Source organism: Rhinocladiella mackenziei (assembly GCF_000835555.1).
Source record: "Rhinocladiella mackenziei CBS 650.93 unplaced genomic scaffold supercont1.3, whole genome shotgun sequence".
Classification (NCBI taxonomy): domain Eukaryota; kingdom Fungi; phylum Ascomycota; class Eurotiomycetes; order Chaetothyriales; family Herpotrichiellaceae; genus Rhinocladiella; species Rhinocladiella mackenziei.
The window spans coordinates 562,760-590,156 of NW_013550602.1; the positions used below are offsets into that span (position 1 = coordinate 562,760).

Consider the following 27,397-nt stretch of genomic DNA (forward strand, 5'->3'; position numbering starts at 1 on the left):
ACCGAGAGGGCATAGCGTGGGCGCCAGAACCAGACGGGATGCAGAGACCTCTGCATAAGGATGAAGGTGAAGCTCAAAGAAAAGGGAAATGGTATCCAGTCGGGTTTCCGAGGACAGTCTAGGGCAATGTAGCTAAACGCAATACTAAATTCAAGGCGCAGTCCATACCACAATCAAAGAGACAGGCTTCTCCGATATCGCACTATGCCGCATTGGGGATACCAGTTCCGGTCACGTGCTATGACTAGTTACCGAAGTATTTTCGCTGCTTCCTCGCTGCCACCACCAAGGTGGCACCCGACATGGGGTCGCAAACCCTCATGAACAACCTAATCAGATCCTCAACTCAGCCTGAAATTCATCTCAGATCGCTTTGTATCCTCGGCCGAGGCACATGAGCTCGCGTCTCCAATTGCGATACTTCCCCGCACCGACCCTTTCCTCTCTCGGACCCACGAGGCTGCCTCCCTCCAATTTCGCCGAGGCATTGACACTTCCATCAAGACCGAATGCTGGGTAGCTACGACTTTCTCAGAAAAGTCGATCTGTAGTTTAGCATCCTTTCCCACAAAGTCTGATTCAACATCTCAGCGGCAAGATTGGACTATCCTTCCGTCTCACGACTCCTTCAGGAATCAATCAGTCGATTTTAGCAGGAGGGGGAAGATGTCAATCATGGCAGTGTCAACTCCTCCATTCTCAAACCTGACTATCGAATCTCCTTCATCCGCTCCAGGCGTCCACATCATCACCATGAACAAGCCCCCTGAGAACCGACTAAACGTGGCCTTCGCGCAGACCCTGATCTCCGCCCTGCGATACATCGAGATAAAGCTGATGAAGCCCAACGCCCCCGGTGCCGTGATCATCTCGTCCTTCTCGGATAAATTTTGGTGTACGGGTCTCGACCTGGACGAGTCCGATTCCAACGTCTACGCCAATGCAGATGGATTCTACCCTCTGCTCGCGACGCTGGTCGACTACCCATATCCCACCATCGCCTTGATAACAGGACACACCTTCGGAGGTGCCTGCCCCTTCATGCTAGCCTGTGATTATCGCATTATGAACAGCAAACGTGGCTTCATCAGCATGCCACCCGTGAATCTCGGGCTACATTTTGACGGGATCGGCGCCTTGCCTAGGCTCAAGCTACATCCGAAAATTGCCAGGAAAATGCTGCTTGAAGCGCACAAGTGGACCGGGAAGAGTGCCCTTGAAGATGGCATTGTCGATGAAATCTGTGAGCCTGACGGGATGAGGCAGAGAGCAATCGATTTTGCGGCCACGATCGCTCCTCGCGGTATCATGGGAGTGTACGGTTTGCTGAGGTCAGAATTGTGGGGAGAGGCGTTGGACAAGTTCAAAGCCATCAGTTACGTTCATAGGAAGAGGGTTGGGACGGCCGCAAAGGCGAAAATCTAGAATATATATATATATATATATATCCTATGTTTCTGTTCTGGATATGCACCACGTGTGGAGATCCAACTCGTCTACAGCTTTGATTTCACCACACCAGATTGCTCATGTGCTTTCATACCCAATGCCAACGCCTCCAATCTCCTTTTGGCATTCTCTTCCCCTTCTCCCATTACGATTTCCTCACTCCTCCAATCCGGGTTAAACGTCAGCTGATTCAGTGGATTCTCCCTGTGTGCCTTATGAAACAGTCGATTATACACGTCACCATCGTAGCTACCGAGGGCACTCTCGAGCACATAATCCGGGATTGACCATGCGTCCACGAGTCTGACTGCATGGGGCCGCACTTGAGCCATCAGTTCCTGAATCGTCGAAATGATAAACGGTAGATGCTCGACGGTGATCGCTCTGGAGAGCAAGAACTCGGAGGCCGAGGCATCGAGGGTGAAAAGAGCAAAAAGCCGGAATAGCGTCTTTATGACATCGAACGTGGCGTCGTCGAGTGGTGGGTTTGGCGTTGATTCAAAGACGGCATCGTAGAAGTTGGACACAAGAAGACTCTCAGAATGCGCCCGACTGAGCCTGTGAAGGCTGATCATCATGCTGTTCCAGGGCTTCTTCCGCACGACTCGATCGTAATATGCCTGATACGAGAGATACGAAGCCCGATGCTTGAAGGCCCTTACCATCTCAAACTCATATCCGAGGACATTGAACTCGCGTTGTCTGGGCCCACTTCTGAGGAACTCTTGGAACTGAGCGCTTACGGATTCAGTGGGCGTGAATTTCGGGTTCTTCACAGCCTCGGTCATCCGTTTGATCAGATACGCGGCAGTCTGTTGCGTGATCATCCAATTGTCACCTTCAACCGTCGGTTTGGACAGATACTCGTTGTTGAGGGCGATCATGCCGCTTCCTCCGCCGAACCCGTGACCACCCATGGCGCGACGACAGGTTTCAATCCCGTCGGCGGCAAGAGTGGTGCAGAGGGACTTGAGACCCGATGAAGCGGCGTGCATTTCTGCCAGTCGAGAAAAGTCGCCGCTCTTCTCGATGGCTTCGCGAGTCCCGTGGTAGAGCTTGTACATTGCTTCGCCCGTGTAGTGGAGGGCGAATGTAGTGGCGAGGAGGGGGAGAATGCGGATCTGAACGGTGGGATAGTCGAGGACGGCTTGTTCAGGCGGATTTGGATCTTTCGAGTCTCGATCGGCAAATTGTCGACGGATAGTCAGGTAACGGACCGCCACGGTCACGGCCCTGGCCAGCACCAGACGTGCGTGCATGATGATTTGAGCGCGCACGAACGTCAAGGATCCGTAGACCACGGCAGGATTCTCTGGCTTTATGTACATACCCGTCTCCGGATCGACGCCCGAATATTTAGACAAAAGCGCCGAGTGAGGCACCCTGAATTGATTGAAGAGCATGTACCCGTTATCCATACCAGGATAACCGTATTTGGGACCGATGTCTCCAATGACGATGCCGTCCAGCGGCTTGTTAGTCTTCATGTCCCTGATCTGGACAATGAACTGATGAGGTCCGTACGACTTGTACTTTCCGGTCTTGGAGTCGGGGAGAAGGAGTTGGGCCACCACAATGGCATGATTTGCTGTTCGGCCCAGGGCGCCATTCCACCATTTGCTGGCAGTGATGGTCGGGCTGTGGAGAATGAATTCTTTGGTTTGAGGCTCCCATTTCGCCTGGCACTCAATCCCCTTGACATTGCTTCCGTGACCCAGCTCCGTCTGGCCGTAGCAGCCAATTATTTCCCAATTTTCGAGTTTGGGCAGCCAGAAAGCCTTTTGTTCATCGTTGCATTGCTCCCGAATCGATGTGGCGAACATGGTCGCTTGAAGAGCGTAGGGGCCCATTTCATCCATCAGATAATCTGCCATGATATAGTCATCGCGATCCCAGCCATGCTTCAGAGACAGCCGCCGGAGCATCTTCGCGCGCGCAAGGCCGAGATGATATCTGTCCGGCCGGGCCATATTCAGCTGATTTGTCTTGCAGAAGATGGGGATAGGCTCAAGTATCGACAAGATGCGTTTCTGCCGATTAAGAAAGTCATTTCTAGAGAGTAGGTGATGTGCCAGTTGATCGATATTGACGTGGGAGCCAGCTCTCTCTTGGGCCAGAATGCTCGGACCTTGAGGGTCAGCCGGCCGAAGGTGATCGGTGAAGTCAGGCATGATCTCGCTGAGCCCAACTGGTCCCGATCCGTTCTTCTAGGTCTTATCGATAATATTCTTCAGAGATGTCAGGGCGAAGACATTGGTGAGAATATTTCAGAGGAACTGGGAGATGTCGGCCCTTCTTACACGGTGCAGAAGTCAGCATCCAGCCATTCTCCCCCTCCCCTCGTTGGTTAACCGGCAAGCAAAATGCCGAGGCTGGTTCCATGGCAGCCCCTGATTGGTTGAGTGACATCTTGACTTGGAGATGGGAGCCGGGAGGAGGATCATGGTCTGGCTTTTGTTGTTCTCGAAAGGTCAGAGTCTCTTTCTTCTCATTTCGGAGTCCAAAAGAAGATGCTCCTTTGTAGCGGCCAAGATGAAGGAGGAAGCCCCTTTCGATAGGACCGACTTCGTGCCAAGTCACGGGGGAGACACCCTTCTTCCCGCCGATCCCCTGTTCACCCGCTTGTTGACCCTGGCACATCGTCCGAAGCCCAGGCCGGCGATACGCGACGTCAATGCCGGCGTTGAGAGGACCGCTGCTGAGTTATTGAGCGATACGCTCAATCTACGTCGCGTCTTGAGAAGTTGTCTCAGGCCGCACACCCTCGATGACCTGCATAATGGGCGCGAAGTCTACATCAGCATCCTTGCCCCAGGAGGGTATGAGTTTGCCGTGGGCGTTTTAGCCATCATGGCTCTGGGTGCGGCCGTCAGCCCTTTTAGTACTGCTCAGCCTGTGAAAGAAGCCTCCTACTACGTCAACAAGGCCAGGTCCGTTGCTGTTGTTACCGCTACTCCAGCCCTTGCTCTAGGCGAGGCAGTAGCAAAAGAGATCCGCAGCACAAGCAACCCAGACTTCATCTCCGTACCCATCAGATCCATAGAAAACGAGACTCCTGCTCCACTTGACAGTATCAAGATCTCTTCAAACCGATACCACGATCCCAATGCTCCCGGCGTGGTCATTTTCACATCCGGGACGACTGGCCCACCAAAAGGAGCAGTCCTGCGTCGGGCGGCCATGGGAGATGGCTCACTGTGCTTTGCGCAGTACATTGGACTACAGGAGACTGATGTTCTTCTTCACCTGCTACCAGTCCACCACGCAACAGGGATCTGGGTGTCATTTTTCCCTTTCATTCAATCGGGAGCATGCATCGAGTTCAAATCTGGAAGCTTTGACCCGGAGTGGACTTGGAATCGCTGGAGGAAGGGCGGTTTGACCCACTTCACGGGCGTACCTACCATCTACATGAGGATGATGCGATATTATCAGGAGCACGCGACCAACCTTCCTCCTCATGAAGCCGAGACATACAAGGCTGCAGCCGCAGCGTTCAAAGTCTGCCTCTGTGGAACCTCTGCATTGCCCAAACCGATCAATAATTTCTGGACAAACCTCATGAACGGCCGCCGGATTGTACAACGGTACGGATCCACTGAACTGGGTGTCATTTTCAACATGTCTGTCGATCCCGCAGAGAAGATCCCAGATGGCTCTGTCGGAGAATTGGCCTACGGAGTTGACATCAAGCTATCCGATGGAGAGGAGGGTGAAGTGCTCGCCAAATCCTTCAACATGTTTTCAAAGTACCTCCACGACCGGGAAGCCACTGCGAATGCCCATGACGCCGATGGCTACTTCAGATCCGGGGACGTGGCTCGCCGAGAAGGCAAGTATTATTTCATTGTTGGCCGGGCCTCTGTCGACATCATTAAATCTGGAGGCTACAAAATCTCGGCCCTGGATATTGAAAGGGAGCTTCTGGCCTTGCCTTATCTTGGTGAGGTCATGGTGGTCGGTGTCCCTGATGAAGAGTTTGGCCAGCGTGTTGGTGCAGTTGTGTCGCTGCGGAATGACAAGGTTGCCCAAGAGTTCAACAAGACGAACAACAGGAGCCCTAACGTCCTGAAACTGAACGACCTTCGTAGCGACGTGCGAAGTCGTCTTGCCAGCTACAAGTTACCTACGCTGTTGCGCGTCATTGAAGGCGAGTTGCCAAAGAGTGGAACAGGAAAGGTAGTCAAGAAAATTCTGGGACCACATTATTTCCCTCTGAACTATCTCGAAGACAAGAACGTGCAGGTTTGGAGCAGCAAGCAAAATGTAAGAGAGAGTAAACTATGACCCGTCGACCTAACTCTGGATTCAAGAGATATCGAGAATGTGACATCAGGTAGACTCGACGATGCGATAGACTAGAGAGACTCTCTGGAGAGATTGTTGAACAATCACTTTTGCCCAAACCGAAGTCTACATCTAGAATTGCAACATTTCTGAGTCACTGAGACCCCTAGATTCCGAAGCCAAACTACGATAACATTCTTGGCTCCTAAAGCCGAATTTCAAATCTTGTGTCTCAATTCGAATGCCAATCGTCCCGAAACACATGTCCTGCGGCGGCGATATCCCTCGTCATTCCGTCCAAAGCAACCCTTATTCGCTATTAGCCTAGCAAGGATGGATTTGTCCCCATCGTCCGTAAGTTGGAATCATTGTCACGATGGCAGTAGCAATATTTGTAGAAGTGGAGGCTAACGTGTAAGAATAAGTCTCTATTTCCGTAATGGTTGTGTGTCTAGTTCTTACGTCTGTAACATTGGCCCATTTCCCTTGTAGTCCTGTATTTGGTGACCGTGGAGGGGATGATCGCTAGAACAGTAATAGTTGGGCCCCATCGCTGTCGCTATCACAGAAGCATCACCAGTCACGATCGAAGTTGGCACTGCCTGGATATCCAGAGACTGTGACAGTAGTAGCTGGATAGCTGCTGGAGGTGGTGGAAGAGTTGATATAGGTGCTTGTGGTTGTTGGGGCAGACACTAAAACTGTGATGGACGTTGTATTCGATGCGCCTGTAGTAGTACTGTTCAAGTAACCAGTCGTCGTTTTGCTCATGCTAGCAGAGGTCTCTGGAGTAGTTGCGGCAGTGATGGTGCTCATCAAGCCCTGTGGTGACTGAGCTGGCACGAGAGCTGGTTGATGAGGGGTGACATTCCCGCTGGTTGCCGTTCGGCCATTTGGTAGGCCAAGAAGTCCTCGAGGAGTGACAGCTGCGAGAACTGTGACTGCATGATCCTGCTGTAGACAATGAAACACTCACAGAGGTGGAGGTCGTCTTTTGTGACCCGGCCGTTGTGCTGGCAGAAGTCGTGGGAGCAGTTTCAAATCTTGTGGAGCTCAATCGTAGTGGGGTCGATGGTCGAGGACGATGAAAAGCCTTTAGTCGTTGTTGAAGCCTCGGTGGTCCCAGGGCTGATGAACTGACATCTTTTCTCACCATTTGGATCGCGAGTAAGCTGTAATGCCGCGTATTTGGTGTTGCCAATTAGTCCATCAAGGCTTCGGAGAACTCCGCAATTGTCGACGTTTGTGGTTGGATCAAAGGACAACACCCGCACAGGTTCCGGCACCTTGATTTTGATTTAGGGTGTCGCAGTGACGAGCGCATCCCTCTGGGTAATTCCTAACCGATGGAGCCCCACGGAAACTGCTGTCTGCGTACGTGCGACCACAGACGTAGCTGCATTTGGCTCAGAACTTGGCTTTTCCAACACCTGTGTCGTTGGACCGATCACATTCCATAATGGTACCAGCCAGCATACTATTTGTTGCCCAGAGACCGATATCATAGCTTAGGAGAGACCTCCCACTTCTTCCCAATATAATATGTCACCGTTCGATTGTCATCGTCAATCCAGGGTCGGAGTCGATTCATGGTGCAGAAGTCACCGCCGAGAATGTTGATCTCGGAAAAGTGTGAACTTGGGGGGGGGATACGTAAATGGCGTGGGAGTGTCCAGCGATTTTCGCATTCCAAGGATCCTCTTCTAAGTTGAGATCAAAAAGCCTTGGCCACCTAGAGCCGAGTTAGTAGCCAGATATCGTTTCGATATGGACCCTCACTGACATGAGTTGAGATGTAAGTCAGTGGCGCACCACTGTCCACCATAAAAAAAACCCAACGGGCCTTCTCTTCGATGCTGAGCACGCATGGAAATATTTGGCGGAATTTCCGACCGTAGACAAAACCACGAACACTTTCTGCCACTTTATCGGCATCACATTTTGTCGGTTCTTCGAGGAATTGGATTTGGACTCAAAGGACTGAAACGCTTGGTGATGGTCGCATAGCTTGGAGGGCCTGAAAACGGGACCTGTTCATCGTGGAAATGACGTTGCTGAAGAGGACGGCGGAGAGGATTAGGAAGAGAGCGGTAGAGATGGTTAGGAAGCGGACGGCGAAGATTACGAAGAGGATGGCCGGGCGGACTGTGAAGAGCCTTGAGGAGTTGGCGGCTTGGAAGTCTGATCATAGCGAAGTGAACGTTGGCGTAGGTAGTGGCTGGATTGCCTGCAGTTGATGAGTTAGGTTGTCACATAGTTGACCACAAGAGCGAAGCTGCACCTGTTACCTTTCCTGGCTGCCTTTTAATACTTGATTAAATCTAGGGGTGAGTTGGGCGTAGATTTCTTGACGCTTGGCATGCAGATGTCCCAGACGCAAGGAGCATGGATGGGCAAAGCAATAACGAGAATGGCATTCTCAAGGTAGAAATCAATTCATCACAAAGGGAAGACAAGTGAATGAGGAGTGTTTCATCAAAAACTTGAACGATCTCATGAATCTCAAATCTTGATGCCTTGCTGCGTTTAGGTTTGATATTGAATTCTTCCTCCTCATGGCGGTGTCAAAGGGCCACACAACACGAACTGCCCGCCCATGTGGTATCTGATCTAGCTACTGACAAGCTAGAGAAGTAGCTCTCGGGCTGTAGAATAAGGTAATTCAGATGCGGAGGAGTTGTTGGTTGTAGAAACTTCTGATGTGGTAGACTGGTACCGAGCCCATGGCATCCGGTGAAGGAATCAACATTCTTTCAGAGCCATTCGAAGTCAGTGGGCGCTTGTCGTCAGACTAGAGCTAAATTGAAGGGATTGAGCAGCATTTAAGGGAACACGGAGAGCGAATCAAAGGACAGGGAAGTCGTAGGCCTCGGAACGGAAATACTTTTATGAGAACTGTATCCTCTGACGCTACTGGGGTGGACCGTGTCAGTCGGCCTCCTGCAATGCATCACTGACTGGCATTGTAACCCTTTTCCCTGACTGGTGTCAAGGCCAATATGTCCAATTTGGCAGCGTTATAGTTTCTTCTCTAACCCCCATGTAGCAGAACAGCTGCAATCGCGCAGCATTCTCTACAAATATGGGAGCATGTCTCTCTTGCTTGGGCCTGCGCCGTCACACTCACGACGATGTACGTGATAACCTGCAAGCGGATCTCAACAACAACCACACTAACTGAACAAACCTACAGGCTGACCACTCTCGCCTGTTGTACGATGACTTGACAGGCGCTCACAGCTATGGGACCTGGGGCGCATCGAGCGCCCCCTCTCAGAACGTTATGAGCCCTGAGGAAGTCCAGCGCGAACAAGAAGCTCTCGATAATATCACCAGATGGGCGAGCGAGTATGTTCCGGAATCCAATTTTTAAGGCCCGGAAACCAGTTGACTATACTAATGACCCCAATCTTTAAGCCAAATTGTCGAAATATTTCCACATCAACACAGAAGTCTCACTATGTCCTCCTCTCAGATCAACGGACAGACCGAGAGCACCGCGTCCTCCTCGCATCACGATATTCTTCTTTCCCTGATACCGGGCGACAAATCGAAGCGATCAATTCGAATCTATCCTGCGTCCCGACCTACATCGAAAGATGCCCAGTCATTAAGAAGCAAGAGCTCGTTCGCTGCCGGCATCAATGGCATTCATAAGAATCAAGATTCTTCGGTGCTTGTCAAACTCGACGTCAATTTGCGCTGAATGAACGGAAAAAGCTATCCCCTGACTTCAAGACACCTAAACCTCAACCTCCACACAGAACACTAATACACCAGTGGTACGGCACTGCATTTTTGCGGGATGAAGTTTCGGGGAGCCATCTCCAGGTGCCCTACCATTCGTACTCTAGACGATGGAGCTTAACGAATCGCTCGAATTGCACGCCCCATGAATGGTCAGGCTAATCGAAAAAGTCACAAGAGGTTGAGATCTTGGTGAAGTCCGCCCGCTAACATTGAGCGCTCCTTTCAGTAGCGATCGCTAGGCGCGACCCATAATCGGTACCGAACGGTGGTCTTGTGTGGGCAAAAAATGTGCACGAAAGCAGGGTAACTCTCATTGCAGGGCTCCACGTTGTTTATCCTCGCTTACGCTTGGGAGTACAAATTAGATATTTTGACAGATATTTGGGTTGACTCGTCGCTTTTCGGCTTCAAATGTGAGATGGAGGTAGGAAACAGATGATTTCGACAAAGTGTATTAATAAACACAGGGGGACAACAGGGGGGAGAGTACGAACTGACCTAAGGCTGGAACCACGGTACATTAATCACTATAGTTACAATCTAAGTAGGACGTCGGATTTAACGGAGCCAGAAAGACTGGAATTATGTCAAAAGTCAACTATGATTCCTATGCTTGACGAATAAAAGAGAACTATCTGAAGGACTTGGGGGTATCTCTGAACATGGGACCGTGCCGCTTCGCTTATTGCTGGACAGAGTGGGGGGGTATCTCAATTGTTGGATATTGGAAAGGAAAGCAATGTCCGTTCGGCCTGTAGCCCAGCTGTTTGGCGTTCCATTGTGGCAAGTTGTATGTTGAAAATGAATGGGTGGGAGGTGTTATATTTGATTCGCGTTGGCGCCAAAAGGGGGGTATAAAGTTGATTAGACGCTCTCGACTGACAATGAATAGAAGCAAAAGCCGGTAAATGTTTCAACGATCTGTGCAAAGGGCCTCAATGCTCGACTGAGCTCAGGTCACGCATTCCAATGGAGATAGACTTTCTCGCTGTGCTAGCGCATTGCCGTCGGGGCTGGCCGGAACAGAGGCTATCTATGATCCATCACCTTCACGAGAGAATGCTTTTATTTTGCAGGCTCGGCTGCGGGAGCATCAGCCGGAGCTGGCTCGGCTGGCTTGTCGGCAGCAGGAGTATCGGCTGGAGCAGCGTCTACAGCGTGGTTAGGTCTGAAATATACAGATCGGGAGATTCGCCTCATAAACTCACCGGCAGGAGCCGTAGCCGGAGTACTGGTGGATGGAGCAGCCGCGGTATCTGTGGGAGTAGGTTTTGACGCAGTGGCAGCAGTTCCATTGGTATCGGTCTTTGTGCTGGTAGTACCCTTATCCTTCTTGCGCTTGAAGAGTGCCTTGATCTTGTCCATTGCGTCGAGGGCTATGATTCAGAGACCGGTATTAGAAGAGAGATGAATGCACCTTGGAGGGAAAAAAAATAATCCAGAGAAAACCCGGGGAGGTATTAAGGAGGAATTTCAGAGAGAAGACGTACGAATTCCAGGCATGTGGGCTTGAGAGAGATTCGGGCCTGGGGAAGAGCAGGTTTAAGTAGGTGGATAGACTATTGGACGAGCAGGCAAGAGATTTTGGATCGGTTCGATAGGAAGCGGGCGGGATGGGATGATAGGATTAGAACGATGTTGTGCAAGTGACGCAAGAGCGATGGCTTGCGCCAGAGTGAGATGGCAAAGTTGAAAAGGGGGGTTCGCTTTGTCTCGTGACGGTAGAGAATGAGGCGAGGTGAAGTGGAGGATTGGACAATGGAGAGAAGCCTGGGAATTGTCGGCTGGACTACGGGAGGTTGTTGAAGTGCTAGCAGCTTGGGGTGGTGAGGTATTGCCAATTGTGATGGGAAGTGGGAGAGGGTGGTTCAGAGGTCTCGTCGCTTGTTTGTCGAACGGTGACATGGTGATGATAGCAGGTACTGCGTGGGTACTAGTGATAAGTCAGCCTGCGCCCCGGCTGCAGTCCGGGGGTCATCTCCTTGTTTCTCAATTTCCACATGCCCGCTCTTCAGGTTTGAAACACCGTTGAAATCTTAGATACTTGTTTCACTTTGCTCTTGGAATCCTTTGTACCTTTTTGAAACCTGTGGATCGTCAAGCGGTGCCCTTTAAGATTCGACATGAATCAAACGCACATACCACGCCTCCGATTGTCTTTCAGTGACCTCACACCACCTCCTCAATCTGGCGAATCAGTGGGGCTCAAATATGCAAAATAAGTCAGTAACCGATAAAACAGCCTTCCCTTAGGCCAGAACGCCAGACCGCGGACGGCTTACGAAGTTACACCCCCAAAAAAGCTTCTCGTGGCCTTTATGCGGAATGATCACCACTGGAACGAGTGTGTTCATAATTCCGTGTGTCCACAAAAGAATTACCTAGGCCAAAAGACGAAAACTGTAGAATTTGGGCCCAAATTTGCCAGAGTGTGAAGAGCAACAACTCGATATGGAGTATTGATCAGGTACTTTCGTCCATCATTATGCAAGTCATCGCAAAGATTCCGCGGTTGGAGAACGCAGACGGGCAGAATGAGGAGCCTCCCCGCACTGCGCTCCGAGTTATGGGATGGACCGCGGGACAAGTCGTTTTATATTGAGTGTCGAAGTTGAGCAGAGAATCTCGCTCATTGCCCAGTGGTCCAGATCGCAATCTCGCCTATCCGCGAACGTCTTTGCACACTGACCAAATCAAGGAAAGCAGCTAACTTGAAACCATGCGTCTCAATTACGTTCCCAATCCACCAACGGACCTCTCCGCCGAAGACCAAGAGGTCCTGGAACGAGTCAAGGCCCGTCGAGGTGCCATGGGCTTGATTGCTCTGGACCTGACTCTGCTTCATGCCCCCAAAGTTGCAGATGGTCAGTTCAGTCCCTTCACATATGATACTGCTTTCTCAACTCTCATGGTACAGGTTGGAACGCCCTCCTCGGCGCCATACGCACCAAGAATTCCCTCCCGGAGGATATACGCGAAATTGCGATTTGCCGTCCTGCCTTGATCAATCGCGCGTGGTACGAATGGAATGCCCATTCCCCCATCCTCCTCAAATCTCCGGGCTTCTCTGAAGAGAAACTTGCTGTCGTTAAACAATTGTATCCCGCCTCTCAGGGTGCTCTCGATAATCGTCAATGGGCAGTTCTAAGATACGCCGATGCCATGACTCGAGAGGTGTCCGTCCCTCAAAGTCTGTTCGACGAGGTGAAAGGAGCAGGATTCAGCGATCAAGAAATGGTCGAGCTTACCGCTACAATTGCAAGCTATAACATGGTTAGCCGGTTCTTGGTTGCTTTGGACGTCGGAGAGGCAAACGATAAAGCACCAGAATGGGCAAAATAGACCAGCTTCGTCATAACTGACAGCACGCTTCAGATGTGAAGTCTGGAAGAGGGATACAGTGATAAAATGGCGGACTAGACCCAAGCCTCCTTTCGGAAGAAAATCTCCAACAGATATTGGTCTTACTCGGTCACCACCCGACTCAGTCCTCAGCTTTTTAGCCTTGTTTTCTGTTAATATCTCGAGCCGCCTTTCGGCTCCAGTCTTCGATACGCCGGAATCTACCCTCCTCTTCCCCCCCCCCAAAAGAGAAGGCTCGTGGACAATCTGACTCTTGTTTTGCCGGAAAATCTGGTACATCAGATAAGAGTGCACTGCATTCAGCCTTTGCTTGCCCCTTTTTGGCCGATTGCGGTGGATACTTGCCTCGATTGCTTGACCTCGTCCGCCACGTTTCACGGTATTTTACATCATTCCATGAGTATTCCATTGCCCAAAGCAACAAGGCCTTGCTGCCCAAGGACGCTGACATGCCATAACAGTAGCAGAATCTTGCATTAAACAGTCATAGCGCCAGAGAAATTTATTGGTGGCGATGCACGAGGCACACAGCAACAACGAGAACTACACGTGGACATTATAAAATGCAATTCAGCACTCCTAATGGACGGCCACCTTGGAACCTACATCAGTCTGCTGAAACCTCAACTGACACCACTCTCCGCAAGAAATTGGCTCGTACTTTGGTGGATTGTTTTCATCGGTGCAGCTAGGAAGGACGCCGCATGTTTCGTTAAAATTGAAACCGAAGAAGAAAGGCATCGAGTACCTTTGTTAACGTCAGCGCAATTATCAAGATGGTAAAAAATCAGCAGACCTGTCAATGGTGGAACGATTGTATACTCTGTGCACAGTCGACTGGAATTGATCATTCGTCAAGCGCATCAAATAATCGCCAATGTTCACCACAAATGTGCCTTGGATTGGCGAGGCTTTGATCCACTGCCCGTCGCTATTAAGCACCTGGAGTCCACCACTCATATCTTGCCACAGCAATGTGAAACATTGAAGATCGGTATGTGAGCCCAGGCCGATATCTTGACTATTTGCCGCCGCTTCTGCTGACATGGCGGGGTAATAATTGAAGACACCATCACTACCTGGATACGTTGTTACAGAATCGAAATAGTCTTCGGGAAGATCGAGGCAGAGAGCAAAAATCCGGACGAGTCTGCGGCTGAGCTTTAAGCACTCTTGCCAGTAAGTGATGCAAGCATCTTTGAACCCCGGCAAGTGCTCTGTCCCTTCCCATACATAATTTTCTCCCCGAATGTACGGCCAAACTTCTGGCGGGACGCTATTTGGATCTTTAGGATCTGGATCATATTGGGGCTCATAACGCCAGCCGAAGGCTTCTCGATGGTCCACTATCGCTGTCAGATAACGTGCTATTGGACGATACTACAATTCACTCACATCCTTCCGTCGGGCTCGCCATACCAGTGTTTTTCGCATGATATCCGTTGTACCATTTTCCCTTGGATTTCGAGACCAGCATCTTCTTATCTTCGGATTGCGCGAAGAAGGCCTTTGAAGCGTCCAAGGCCGCGTCGATCACAGCTTCTGGAATGCCGTGGTTTTGGATATAGAAGAACCCGGTGTTCTCTGCTGCAAACCTGATTTTTTGAGCCAACGCTTTTCGAGCCTCGAGGTCACCGTATATCGGACTGATATCAATCAACGGTATCTCGTCCACTCGACTTTCACGCGGTGGGCTTGTTAAGACGTCGCGAAAGACCGGGCCATAAGCAGTACGAAGTTCGAGTTTCGCAAAAGTCGGCTGCTCAATTTGACTGATTGTCGACATCTTGATGTCGCTGGGGAAGGCCTCTCTACTTTGCAATACCGTCTGAAGAGGCTAACCCCCTATTATCTCTGATGACAGACCTGGAGAAGGCTAGTTCAGTAGAGAGGCCAGACATTATCCGATAAAGTTACGAGCAGTGGGAGAGCACACCCTCCCAGGCCAAGAGTCCTTCGGTTGCACTGATCGGGAAACACGCCTGAAATCCGATCAATCTGACAGGCAGCACCTTTCTGAGGCGATCGTCATGACCCTGTATACAACTGCAATGGTCTTTGCTGCCCGAATGGCGGCGAGCTCCGGTATATACTAGGACGTGTTTGGCTCGGTGTTGTTGTCCAAAAGAAGCGCACTGTCCTTGGAGCCGGGTCCGCAAGAGTGGGTCACAATGCGCACTTCGAGCCAACCACACGGCGACAACAGGACAGTCTTCTCGGGCTTCATTCATTCAGCATTCTAACATTCTTCTTGACTTCTCTCTAGAAATCACTTCTTAACAGTACTCACTCTCATCCCTACAAGAATTCCTTGGATGAAAATGAGGGACAATGATCAAGAGAAAAGTCTTCCAGCACTGGCTTCCTTCCATGTACACTCCCCCACTATTCGGAGCGACCGCGACTGATCTCGTGGGTGGAGCAGAAATCCGCCATATCTAGATTTCTCCGTTCGTTGTTGATCAATTTTGTCACAGGTGTATTTTGCTAGTTGATGGCCTGACAATATGCTTGCTCCGAGGGTTCTGTTTCCATTCATGCCAGGGCCTCCGATCATCTCACCCCGAGTCCTAAACCTGATGTTGCCTTCATCCCGTTCCACCGTCCCCAGGGGTACCGGCCTCATGTCAGCGTCTAGATATGCGTCAATCCTTAAATCGCAAGCATGTAGGGGGGGAATGGCTTCACACCACCACTGACCGACAGCCACAACCATTAAGCCCCCCCTGGTCTGATGCAACTCCCGCTCGTTGTTAATTTCTGAGAATAGAAATATCTCTCTCTATGATATTTCTCCATCTTCATGTCTACAATCCTTTCCTTCCGCTCTCGCCAACAACGACGAAAGCCCACGGAGAAAGGAGCTCGGCTTCGCTCTGGATGCACTGAAAATGGAATAGTGTCAGAAACGTTTATTGCCTAATTTGTAAAGAGTGAATCCCGCTGTTTTAATTCTTGATGACGTATTGAAGTCTCTTGCCAATAGCCTTTGGATAAAATGCATGCAGCTATCCGCGTCCGGGAATAAGAAGAGAATTCGGCATGCATGACCTGTGTATATTCGCTACTAATATCTGTGATGGACATGGCAATAAAGTCGATTCATTGTCTTTTGAATCGTCTGACCAAGCAGATTATCATGAGGGAGAGATCCACCAAACCCCCTCATATATTGTGTCTCTCCCCGTCGATGGCTCGAGTTCTCTCTTTTTTGAAAAGGATTATATATGTATATGGCATTCTTCCTAAATTCATCTTGAAAGACTTCGTTGTCCAGTCGACATCATCCCACCGTCCGTTTTCAGTGTGATAAGCTCGAGGTATCGCGGATCTTTGGATCGAATTCCTCATAGTGTACGATCCGTCAATGCACAAACCACAATTCTCATAAGCGAGGCAAGGCATTGAGGATAGTTGCAGGGACAAGTAACAATGACGTACACAGTCTCCGAGATAACTGATCTACGAATCTATCCCATCAAATCATGCCGTGGAATATCTTTTCGATCTGCGAAATTGACCAGACAAGGGTTAGAGTTGGATAGACGGTGGATGGTAAGTTTCCTGCCTTCAACCGATGAAGTTCTCTGTGATCTTCTGGGGTACTGTCAATCAGTAAGCTGATACTGTGCCTTTTCGCAATAGTTCGTCGATAGCAAAAATAAATTCATCACCATTCGGTCCAAGCCACAGATGACATTGATCAATACAGCTGTCGACCAAGACTCAGACAGCCTCGTCATCACCATTGAACACGACACCGAGAAACAAGTCAAGGTTCCAATTCACCCGGACCAAGAATGGCTAGACGCCAACACCAATATCGTATCCGTGGATATCTGGGAGCACATCACCGATGCATATGCGTACACCGATCCTGAGATGAAGAGTCTCTTCTCCGACTTCTTCGGTGAAGATGCGACTTTGGTGATGAAGGGTCCCGAACCCAGAATATGCCGTGGGAATGGAGATCCATCGCGGCTAGGACGTCAGGAGAGCGTCAACTTTCCCGACGTGCTACCTATCCAGATTGCATCCGAGTCGTCACTGGCAGCACTGAATACCGGGTTGAAAGAGCGAGGCGAGAAAGAGATCACAATTGAGCGCTTCCGGCCAAATATCATTATCAAAGGTGGCGAACCATGGTCCGAGGATGAATGGAAGACGGTGCGCATCAATGGAGATTCATCATTGTTCACCACAATGGTGGGTGGCAATCGAAACGCTATTGACATCGACGTCGTCGCCAGGTGTGCCCGTTGTACAGTGCCAAATGTCAACCCGGATACGGCAGAGAAAAATCCACACGAGCCATGGGATCTATTGGTTAGTTTTCGAAGAATTGACGAAGGCATAAAATTCAAGCCTTGTTTTGGGATGTTGTGCTGTCCTAGGAATGAAGGCAACATTGAGGTAGGCATGCGATTCGAGGTGATGGAGGTCACCCAAGCGCATAGATATGTCAAAGGCTTCTGAAAAGGCTTCACATTGACAGCGTTGCTGGCGTGAGGTCTTATTCTGTTTGCTGTCAACCGTCTTCGAAGAAGAGCTATTGTTTTTGTACCGTCAGGGCCAGAGGCTTGGCCGAATGGCCAACTTGTCAGAGCCGCAGAGAAGATAAGTGGTTTCTCCAGGCGTGGGCGTGAGGGAACTTGGGCAGGGATATATCCATAGAGAATATTCTATTATGATGCAGTCCCTGTTTGAACACCATATATCTACTTCGCCGAATGTAGCGTAAACGGAGCCCTTCCTCACATTAGAATTTTTAAGCTGACCCGGGGGGATGACTAGTGGACCACCGAGAACTCCGATGTGACAGCATGGCCTGAAGCTGTTTTGAATTTTTGATGACTATAATCGAAAAAGCTCTCTTGCATGATGTGATATCCAAGAAAAGGGGGGGGGGGTTTTGACAGCTCGTGTGGACCGTACTCAAGCTCCCTCTGGAACCAAGCAAATTTGTGATTGGTCTGAAGGGGAGAACATCCAAAAAGTCAATTGGGGACGAGCTGTGTTGGGCACATGCACATGCCAGCAAACGGGGCAAGCAGAGCTCTAGCTTTCTTGCATCTTGAACATTTGCATTGATCGCAGCTTGCCAGTGGTGGATGGTGGGCGGGAGCTGGATGAAGAAGAAGTGGAGTGGGTGCGGTGTCGGATTGAGCTTGATTGGGCAGTACCTGAATAATTACCAAAGAACAGATATCCAGTGAGAGAATGTGAAAAACCAAAGGAACTGTTCATCGATCGAGAAAAGCTGTGTTGGAGGGCGAGAATTGGTTGGAGAGGTGCGTTTGGTCCCTGGCCGCCGCGGGAGGGGTGGGATCAAGGAAGGGGAGGTTACCAGTCTGAAGCGAAGGTTTGGGCAGCCTAACCGCCACTGCAGCAATTGTGTATGGCTGATAGGTAGGGGGGAAGGGTTAGCCCGAGAGCTCCAAGGAGCTCCAAAGTGGGAGCCCAGAAGCTCTTTGCCCCTCGAGCTTCTTTTCTTTCTTCCCACACTCAAAGCATCTAAACACTTACCACCCCAACTCTTCCACCACCGCATCCTATTCCTCCATCCTCTTCCTCCTCTCCCTGTCCACCAGGCTGAAGAATCGATGCGGCATTGAATCCTCAAGACCTCGATTCACCACAACTATTTACTGCTTCTAGTGTTGCCGGTCAAAACATGTGAAAAAGGACCCATTACGTCGCCGGGATTTTCCTTTCTCTCAAAGCTCATCCGCCAAGCTTGTGTGGACTGTCCGATCGATGCCGCCCTTCTTCGTCGCTCTCTCCTAATTCCCTCCTGCGGTGCCGCGCAGAAGGCCATGCCGCCCAAAACTGCTCTGACCAGTTCTTTTCTCGTGTCGACCGATGCTGAAAATGAGGTTGTGTGTCCTCTTACAAACCAAGATGGCTCGCAATGCCGGAAGAGGTGCATTGGGGTACGGGCTTTTTTTCCCTCCAATCCTAGCCTGCGTGTTACAACACAACTGACTCAACGTCAACAGGAAAAGCGATACAGGTCAATGCAAGAACATATTCGACGCGCACATCCAGACTACTACATCCCTAAACTACCTGCTACCGAGGAGAGTTTTCAATTGATGATCAGCACCCCGCCCTCCCAAAGACCACAACAACCGTCTCAACCTACGGCGGTGGCGCCGGCGAGAAGAGGCCCTTGTATGTCGGCTCATTGACCTACTCCCATGATAATTGATTCTAAGACACAGCAGCGGATGCGAGTGATCATACCCCATTATTGGAACAGCCAGCAACACTCACTGGGCAACCTCCAGCGACAGCCAATGCCGCTGTCGCTCTGGCACAACTGCACAACTGGGACTCTGATTTTGTAAGTATCGACAGGGACAGGCCTACGGTGACAGACAGAACTGTGCTCATTCACGTCGTAGGACGTGTTCCCAGATTCAGACTACAGACGCGATACGTCGGGTCTTGAATTACCATCACTACGTGCACAGTTCCACGAAGATACCTTGCCACCTTTCCAACCCTCGCGCACACGCGAATTATTACCATCTATTTTGCAATCACCTAGCGGCCGGTACTCATCTTTACCACCCATTCAGCGGCGCGACAAACTACAACGACCCCGAAAACCTTCCATGGGGCAAAATGCGCGCAAGGGCAAGCACGAACGCGGAAAGTCTAGGGAATTCTCGGCTAAAGAATTCTCCCGAAGGTTGAGCGTCGAAGGCCGCAAAGCTATGTCTGCTGAACCGCCAACGGCGGCTTGGGTCCAAGGCAAGAGATGGGAGGACCTGATCGAGGCCGCGACCAGTGCTACAGAAGCTGATGATGATCGTGATCTCACTCCCGTAAGTCAGACGACATTTTTCGATTGTCCTCTGTTTACTTGCTGCTGTCAAGAGATCGAGATTTTGTAGATGTACCCCCGATGGAAGCCCCCTCCCACCCCCAGAAGGGAATACTGTCTTGTACTACTTTACTGTCACTACTATTACCAAAACAACAAACGACGACGACTGTTATGGCCTACTATTTTTCCCGCATGACCGGGAGATGGCGAAAAGCGAGCACACATCCGCTCTCGGGCAAGAGGAATAATCAGCTGTTGATCAAAGTCCCCAATCGAGATAGGTTGATGGTCCCGGTCAAATCATAATTGCTGGTTTTCCCAGGACCACGACGTCGACTCAAGGACGGAATCAACAGGAGACGACAATTGTCCGGATAACGAATGTCTTTGCAAGCAAGAGCCAATTTTTTTTTTTTTTTTTTTCTTTTTATTTTTCCCCTCTACAAACCCCCCTCCCCCCCCTTTTCAGGTCAGGCCACAGACGGTCGGAATCGAAATCCTGGGGGTGGTCGGACCAGGCCAGGGGGTCTGTCACGAAAAAGTTTATGCACTCTCATTTAATTAATGTGTACACCAACCTCCTCACTTTTTATCTTTTTGCGTTAGACCATCGTTAATCAACCTTGCTAACACGCCCTTGGCGTTGGACCACAGATGCCACAATCGCCAAACTTTCCGCCCTCTGCGAGCACTACAGCGGCCAGCACCCATCCCACCACTGCCACGACCGGTCGTAGGCTGTCCGCGGCGGATAGCGTCACCGCCAGTGGAGGTGCGAACAAGAGATCATCCCTACCGCCGGGATTCCGTCCCTTCGGCCATCACCTGCAACCTCAGCACGGGCAGTACAATGCCTCTCCGCTGCAGCGCACGTTGACGCCACCGCCACCAGACTCCCTGGGACCGAACGAGCCCGAGCCTTTTCCTTCAGTCGAGTCATTGGAGAGCGCGGGATCTGGGCAGAATTTCCACATCTCGGGATCCGGGCTGCCCACGTCGGCGTCTTCCAACGATAACACTAGTCCGCTGCAACACCATTCACACCCTTACCAGCACTCCCAGTCGTCTTCCTTTGGCAGCAAATCGGAAGTACTGGAAATATATTGCGCATCGTGCGGTCGACCATGGTTGCTCAAAAATGCATTTGCCTGCACGGAGTGTATCTGTGGCGTCTGCAGCGATTGCGTTGGACAGATCATCAGCTCTCCTGTGGTCACCGTCCAACCAGGATACGCGCCGATGCGCCGCGGCTGCCCCCGCTGCGGAGTCATGGGCGGGAAGTGGAAGCGATTCCAACTCGATTTTCGATAATGCTCAGTAAGAATCCGAGACTAAATCCATAGGCCCCGTTCTGAGGGGAGTGGGAAGGGTGGTGCTCCCCATCCCCTTTCCCTGCCCATCTTCCGAACGAGGGCCGCCCAGGACTTCCGAACCGAGCATGACTGAGACATATTTCTGTCAGCCGTAAAATTACCGCAGACTCCGCCCACCGCCGAGCCAACCGGACGCGAGCAAAAAAAAAAAAAAGAAAGAAAAACTTGATTCATCGCGGAGCAAGCCGGCAAGGAGACGCGACAAAGCCTCGAAAGGAATCAGTAGAGAAACCCTTCTGCTTCTGCGAAATTGGAGGGGCACCCACGAGGCAGAAAGTATAACCGACCATGATCCTGCGAGAGGACTTCGACGAACAGCCCTAGTCAAAGTGTGATAACATAAAGTAGTTGCCCGTTAGCAGAGGTGAGCACGGGTATCCTGGCTCCTACGAAGGAGGTTGTCGGCCGTGTCCAATCGCCTGCACACGCTTCTTGTTGCGCAATGGCAAAAACGTGTGTGTGATGGCCGAGAAAATCAAAAGCAAAGATTGGACAGGAAAATCGGCGACTCTGCAGCACCCCTCCTCAGCCCTCAAAACAATCTACGGGCGGGGAGGCGTAGTCGTCGAAAATCCTGTCAAGTGGCCTCCACTTGAACGCCACAATTTGAACCGTGCTACCATACTGACCTCATGAAGCGAGCACGACGTCGATCAAGATTTCGAGGACCATTGAAACTTTGCAGGCAATTCAAGACGGACGGGACACATCTGATCGGGGCTTGGCCAGGCTAATGTGATGCACACTCAGCAGCTGACCGAGATAACAGGTTTGGGTCAAAGCCAAGCATTGGAGCAAAAAGAAAAAAAGGGCACTCTCCATGGCTTCAATTGACGAAGGTTCAATGGAAGAGTGGCTGAGATATTTAAAAGCACAATGGTCAATGTAAGTTTTGACTAGCTATCAAGTCCATCCTTCCGCTTGCTCACGGATCAATCGGCGATTTTCCATTGGCTCTTTCAGTCTCGCCTGTAATGGACATTCTTCTTTGAATGCACAGCGAAGGTTAAGGAATGGTTTACGGGAGAATTGCCAAAACTTGGGATGGCTGGACAATTCGCAAAAAGATAATGCAGGTCCGGCACTTGTGAGGAAGTCGTTACCGACTGCAAAGCACTCTGACACCAGATGCATCAAAGTCGTCATTCTCACTGTCAAAAGAGTAGGAGGCCTCAGCAATGGAACGCCTTTCCACAACGGCCTTGATCAACGGATTTTGTCATGCCTGTCCTAATGGATTAAGGCTGTTTTACACCATGCTACTAAGCATGCCCTCTTGATCTCAGACTCTGGATTCTACCTTCAACCTCTGGTTCTTTGAACAGTTATCCTATCCAAAGTGTCACGCTCTCCCAGATCTCCTTTCTGTTTGTCTTATATGGAAGGTGAGGTTGAAGAAAGGAACGCAGGCGAACATTTTCTCACATAGCCCCTGATAGTGTTTTTGGGGGGGGCATCGCTAAGGCGAGTCAATTGTCTTCAAAGCGAGTTTTATCATGAAACTGAATTCCAATATGAGACGTTACGTTTGGAACGAAATCGTGATTGCATAGGTATGAGCAAGTGGTTCCTAGGAAGAAAAATGTTGTGCCATAATGAGACGGAAAGGTCAGTATGCGACAATGACTAGGCCATCCATCAATATTATTCCAATGTCTAGTTCACCCATAGTCCTGAATGCGACAGGGGTGTGGCGCACACAAAAAGTCATACTCTAGCAGAAGGGTAGAAGCCGCAGACGGTTTATATTTTTGACTGGCTCATTACTCTCCCCAGAATTCATATCGCACCAACTCAGTCAAGATGTTTCCCTTCCGCGTCTCGCGCGTTCGATTGGTCGCGATGAGGTCTGCTTCTTACCTAAGGCTTGCTAGAGGCTGTTGCCAGTCAGGTGAGGCTTGGAACTTGACTGCGCAGTTCACGCTAGACCCCGAATCGGACACGGCGGGTTTCGCTGGCCAAGTTTGATTTGGATCCTTGCTGAGTCGCGACTCACTCTCATCACTATCCATCTTTCGGAACCGCGGTCGCATCTTGAACTAATCCTATCAGCATCCAACCAAGCGATGGCGAGGAGTGTGAGTGCTCGCGACCAGTCTGGCGACGATCCGAATCCCAATTTCCCTTCGGCCCCTTCTACACAATTCTCTCAGTCTCAATACCCGTTCCCGATCGACTCGGAGCTGACCATGACCACCAACTACTCCATCCCCCAATTCGCCAGACAGCTCGATGAGACTGCTGGGCCAATTGATACATCTGGAAACGGTGTGTTGAGCAATATGTCCATAGCTCCCAATGGCGCAGCTTCCAACGCGACCGCAGATGCTGTAATGGCGCCTCCTCAGACTCCAAGCCAACCATTCATGCCTACCGCGCCGCACGCCAGTGGTGATGAGTCCGCCGATACGACACAGACTCCACAAACAGGAGAAAGGAGAAAAAGGTCAAAGACATCGAGGGCGTGTGATGAATGTCGTAGGAAGAAGGTATTTCACGTCTCAGCCCAACTTCTTGAACCATGGTCTTTTAACGCGACCCAGATTCGATGTGATGCTCCTGCAGAGGCTGACGGGACACCAAAAACTTGCTCTAACTGCACGAAGGCTGGTGTGACGTGTGAATTTGAGCGCAAACCTATGAAACGTGGCCCCTCCAAAGGGTAAGCTCCCAGCCGTCCTAGCTTTGTCTCTGTCACTAACACATGGAACAGCTACATCAAAGAATTAGCGGAACGTGTCCAGCAAGTCGAACACGTGCAAAAGCAAGCACTGCGTCAGTCGTTAGACGGAAGTTCCAATACAGGCATCGCTGCCTACGCCGAGCCCTATTCATCTGACGAGCCAACCTCCTCTACAAAGCGCACCTTCTCTTTTCCAGATCCAGGTAATGTAAGCCCGTTTACCTCTTCAGAATTTCAACGAGACCGAATCCCAAGCGCCGGGGTCTGGGGCAGCTCTTCTGTCCATCCTGGTCTTCGGCCACGTGAGGCTGGCAGCCTTTCCATTGCTCCGAACGAGCCCGTTCCCAATCAAGAGAGTGGAAACACACAGAATCCTGGCGGTGCCTTTTGGTCAGAATCAACTCTGAACGAGAAATATCCTCCGGCGAAACGTCAGCGTATTGGGGATTCTGATGAAAATCGGGAAACCGTCAAGATGGATCCTGCATTCTTGTCCCAGTACTACGAACACGTCCATCGACTCTTCGCACTTCTTCCTAAGGCCGAAATTGTCATGGGAGTTGTCGAAAATTCCACCAAAAGTGTCCAATATGCCTTTTCAACCGCTATCGAAATCTTTCCCTATCCTGCCGTCGGTGTCGCCGTCAATGGCAGTCATGACGCCAACTCCTCCAATCAAAATCTGGACACCTCCAGCAAACCCCCCAAACTTGATCTCACATTAAAGCTCTTCGACAATTATGACCAGCTGGCACAATTCCTCAATGACAAGTCGCATGCACACTCTTCCTCTCGTTCAACCGATGAAAACCTGGCCTTGATTTGGACATTCCTCCTGGTGGCATTGGTGTCTCAGAGCGATGTCACTCAAATGCTTGGTTCAGTCATGCCTACAGCCGAACTTGTCGCAGCCAGTCAGAGCATCATCGAATATCTCCAGTTGGACAATTCAGCTAAATGGTCGAATGGCTTCGTCAAGGACCGCACCGAACTCAACAAGATTATTGAACAAGCTTACAATTGTACATGTCTCTTGGGGAAATACCACGGCCTCAGCCTTGGTATGGAGCATTGGACGCTGCCACGATTCACTTCTTATTCAGCCAAAGTTCTTGACTCTCCACGAGTACCCGTTGAGTCCGTATACCTTGCTCGTAGTTCAGAGGCCTTCCGAATGTTCTCGACTCTCTTTTACCATGATGAACCAAGCAGGTTCGCTCATAGTGTCATGTTTGGCTACATCCAACCTTTCCTCGATCAGCTCCGCATTGAATTTCCCGCCATCCACCCAGAACAACATCGGATTCATCTAGAAATCAAGTACTTCATGGCACTGGTCACGTCTCGCCATGTACTCAATGGACCCCATCCTCTGTTCGTTCTGGAGGCTGCCGACCGATTGGCTGTGTGCCTCAACTGGAATGCGGCCGCAACGTCTCCGATCCTACGCTACTTTAATCCGATTGACATGTACGCCTGGTCAATTTTGGTCATCACCCTCTGCGAGTTCGTTGACCAAGTGCCTCAGAAAGAGATGAACGAATTCGCAAATCGAATCTTGGATGAAATACGTCAAGACCTCCAGAGGATGTCGGACACGTTTCACAATAATTATGGTTTCAATTGGTTCTGGGCTCCGGATCAGATCCCTGCGGAGACATACACGATGAAACACTGGACAGACTGCTTGTTGGTCATTATTGACTATGTTAAGGGACAGGAATCGTCGGCGGTGTTCGACAAGGACTCTTATTCACGCTTCATCGGGCGATTTGGCGACCTACTTAAGCACGGCTGGATTAAGGTTGTTCATCGTTTCAGTAGCAGATTGGAGGAGAGCACCAGCAACTGAACCAGCATGAAATCCAGCTGAAAGAACAGCTCAAACGGCGGTGAATGCGTCGGTGACAAGATATGCCAAGGCACGAGAGAGCACCCATTAGAGGACAAGCGAGAGCGAAACGTGAGATGACATGGCTAACTCGAGCATGAGCATGCAAATGAGCGACGATGTGATGTTGGATTATGCCCAAAAAGCATGGTGAAAGAAACGACAGTGTAACAACCGAGAATGTACAAATGAGCTTGGTTCTAGTGAAAATGAACTTGTCCAGCGACGGATTCCTGTCTCGACTTGCAAGGCCGGTGGTGTGTAAGACCTCAAATCTTCTCTCTTATTCGCGCTCCAACGCCGTCTACTCTCGAGAGCCGGTGTGCAGAAAAGGGATCCTCCGAGAGTCACTCCGAGCATGAGAATGTCACCTCGGTTGGTGGCATTATGATCTCACCCTCGAGGCCGGCCCGACGTTGCTCACATTTTGATTTCTAATGTACTATAAACATTGATCAGGCTGGAATGATGACACCGTAAACGTTGATGCTTTCCTCACTGGGAACAGAGAAAGAGTCCAGGCCCAAAAATAATAATAACAATAAAAGGAGGCAAAAATTGTTCACATCTTCGACTGGTTCTAACATCAACGGAGGGCGGTGGAGACAATATGGCTACCTCAACCAGAATCTACCCCGTCTCCTCACTGGTCGGCTTTTTGACTCTGTCATGGTTCTTGTACAAAGCCGTAGAGCTCGTCCGATTCCTCTTGCATTCTTCCAAGCTTTCTCGCTATCAACATACCACGAGTGGAGGGAAATCATGGGCCCTCGTCACCGGCGCCAGTGACGGCATCGGCAAAGGCTTTGCCCAGGAGCTATGTAGCCGAGGCTTCAATGTCGTGCTGCACGGTCGCAATGAGAAGAAGCTAGCTGGGGTGAAAGATGAATTGGAAAAGGAATTCAAATGCGAAATACGCCTTCTCGTCCTCGACGCTGCCGCCGATTGGAACCCTACATCCGAATCGACGGTCCTGGCAGTGCTCAAAGACCTCACCTTGACCGTCGTAGTGAACAATGTCGGCGGCTCGGGAGGCATTCGACCGGACTGGGCAGCCTTGACGGAAATATCAGCCGCCGACCTCGACACCTGGATCAACCTTAACACCCGCTTCATGTCGCAGATTACTCGCCTCGTTTTGCCCTTGCTTGCTCAAAACCAACCCGCCTTGATACTCAACGTCAGCAGCGCCTCCGAACAAGTGCCGACCCCCTACCTCGTCGCGTACGCAGCTGCGAAAGCCTACGTTTCCCGCTGGTGTGTCTCTCTCAATTGTGAGATGGTCGCGGAGAACCTGGATGTGGAAATTAAGTCGTTGGACCTAGGAATGGTCGTCACTGCTGGTGCGGAGAGGGATGACAGTATGCTCAGCCTGTTCATGCCGAGTGCGAGGACTGTGGCGAAGACGTCGCTGGATAAAGTCGGCTGTGGGCATGTTGTGGTTACGCCGTATTGGCCGCATATCTTGCAATTTGGGGTGTTGAGTGCGCTCCCGGATTGGATTCTGCAGAAAATGGTCATAAAGATCACGAAAGATGAGATGGTGAGGATGAGGAAGACGGGAGTAGGTAAGTAGACGAGGAGACAAGCGGAAAAGAAGACAACGAGACAGAAGGGGGAATGGAAGAGACGGTGTCTTCTAAGTATGTGCAGGAGCACATTCCGTAGGGGTGAGCTTCTTCACGGAAATGGATTGGTGATAGGATGTAGTCTCGAGCATTGTTCAAGTAAAGACTCCCGAAAATGGGGAGAGGGAAGAAATTCAA

General features: G+C 50.5%; 11 protein-coding genes across 11 annotated transcripts; 8 read left to right on the forward strand and 3 right to left on the reverse strand.

Annotated features, from left to right (window-relative positions):
• Positions 1 to 675: 675 nt before the first annotated feature.
• On the forward strand, positions 676 to 1,425 carry Z518_03757 (uncharacterized protein; the record flags this gene model as incomplete). The annotated part of the gene is made up of 1 exon (XM_013417467.1): positions 676 to 1,425. The coding sequence occupies one exon, from the start codon at positions 676 to 678 to the stop codon at positions 1,423 to 1,425; it is 750 nt and encodes a 249-aa protein (XP_013272921.1).
• A 71-nt stretch (positions 1,426 to 1,496) lies between these two features.
• On the reverse strand, positions 1,497 to 3,620 carry Z518_03758 (uncharacterized protein; the record flags this gene model as incomplete). The annotated part of the gene is made up of 1 exon (XM_013417468.1): positions 1,497 to 3,620. The coding sequence occupies one exon, from the start codon at positions 3,618 to 3,620 to the stop codon at positions 1,497 to 1,499; it is 2,124 nt and encodes a 707-aa protein (XP_013272922.1).
• A 361-nt stretch (positions 3,621 to 3,981) lies between these two features.
• On the forward strand, positions 3,982 to 5,736 carry Z518_03759 (uncharacterized protein; the record flags this gene model as incomplete). The annotated part of the gene is made up of 1 exon (XM_013417469.1): positions 3,982 to 5,736. The coding sequence occupies one exon, from the start codon at positions 3,982 to 3,984 to the stop codon at positions 5,734 to 5,736; it is 1,755 nt and encodes a 584-aa protein (XP_013272923.1).
• A 3,082-nt stretch (positions 5,737 to 8,818) lies between these two features.
• Z518_03760 (uncharacterized protein) lies at positions 8,819 to 9,442 on the forward strand (the record flags this gene model as incomplete). Its single annotated transcript, XM_013417470.1, has 3 exons — positions 8,819 to 8,869; positions 8,930 to 9,084; positions 9,154 to 9,442. The coding sequence occupies 3 exons, from the start codon at positions 8,819 to 8,821 to the stop codon at positions 9,440 to 9,442; spliced, it is 495 nt and encodes a 164-aa protein (XP_013272924.1).
• A 1,109-nt stretch (positions 9,443 to 10,551) lies between these two features.
• Positions 10,552 to 10,851, reverse strand: Z518_03761 (uncharacterized protein; the record flags this gene model as incomplete). Its single annotated transcript, XM_013417471.1, has 2 exons — positions 10,552 to 10,637; positions 10,695 to 10,851. The coding sequence occupies 2 exons, from the start codon at positions 10,849 to 10,851 to the stop codon at positions 10,552 to 10,554; spliced, it is 243 nt and encodes an 80-aa protein (XP_013272925.1).
• A 1,354-nt stretch (positions 10,852 to 12,205) lies between these two features.
• Positions 12,206 to 12,828, forward strand: Z518_03762 (uncharacterized protein; the record flags this gene model as incomplete). The annotated part of the gene is made up of 2 exons (XM_013417472.1): positions 12,206 to 12,350; positions 12,404 to 12,828. 2 exons carry the CDS (start codon positions 12,206 to 12,208, stop codon positions 12,826 to 12,828), a joined length of 570 nt encoding a protein of 189 aa, XP_013272926.1.
• Positions 12,829 to 13,428: 600 nt separating this feature from the next.
• On the reverse strand, positions 13,429 to 14,635 carry Z518_03763 (uncharacterized protein; the record flags this gene model as incomplete). Its single annotated transcript, XM_013417473.1, has 3 exons — positions 13,429 to 13,597; positions 13,646 to 14,195; positions 14,245 to 14,635. The coding sequence occupies 3 exons, from the start codon at positions 14,633 to 14,635 to the stop codon at positions 13,429 to 13,431; spliced, it is 1,110 nt and encodes a 369-aa protein (XP_013272927.1).
• A 1,646-nt stretch (positions 14,636 to 16,281) lies between these two features.
• Positions 16,282 to 17,325, forward strand: Z518_03764 (uncharacterized protein; the record flags this gene model as incomplete). Its single annotated transcript, XM_013417474.1, has 2 exons — positions 16,282 to 16,404; positions 16,495 to 17,325. 2 exons carry the CDS (start codon positions 16,282 to 16,284, stop codon positions 17,323 to 17,325), a joined length of 954 nt encoding a protein of 317 aa, XP_013272928.1.
• A 1,425-nt stretch (positions 17,326 to 18,750) lies between these two features.
• Positions 18,751 to 20,995, forward strand: Z518_03765 (uncharacterized protein; the record flags this gene model as incomplete). Its single annotated transcript, XM_013417475.1, has 5 exons — positions 18,751 to 18,782; positions 18,812 to 19,023; positions 19,077 to 19,195; positions 19,257 to 19,682; positions 20,339 to 20,995. The coding sequence occupies 5 exons, from the start codon at positions 18,751 to 18,753 to the stop codon at positions 20,993 to 20,995; spliced, it is 1,446 nt and encodes a 481-aa protein (XP_013272929.1).
• Positions 20,996 to 23,123: 2,128 nt separating this feature from the next.
• Z518_03766 (uncharacterized protein) lies at positions 23,124 to 25,592 on the forward strand (the record flags this gene model as incomplete). Its single annotated transcript, XM_013417476.1, has 3 exons — positions 23,124 to 23,546; positions 23,601 to 23,719; positions 23,771 to 25,592. The coding sequence occupies 3 exons, from the start codon at positions 23,124 to 23,126 to the stop codon at positions 25,590 to 25,592; spliced, it is 2,364 nt and encodes a 787-aa protein (XP_013272930.1).
• Positions 25,593 to 26,241: 649 nt separating this feature from the next.
• Z518_03767 (uncharacterized protein) lies at positions 26,242 to 27,207 on the forward strand (the record flags this gene model as incomplete). Its single annotated transcript, XM_013417477.1, has 1 exon — positions 26,242 to 27,207. One exon carries the CDS (start codon positions 26,242 to 26,244, stop codon positions 27,205 to 27,207), a length of 966 nt encoding a protein of 321 aa, XP_013272931.1.
• Between the last annotated feature and the right edge of the window lie 190 nt (positions 27,208 to 27,397).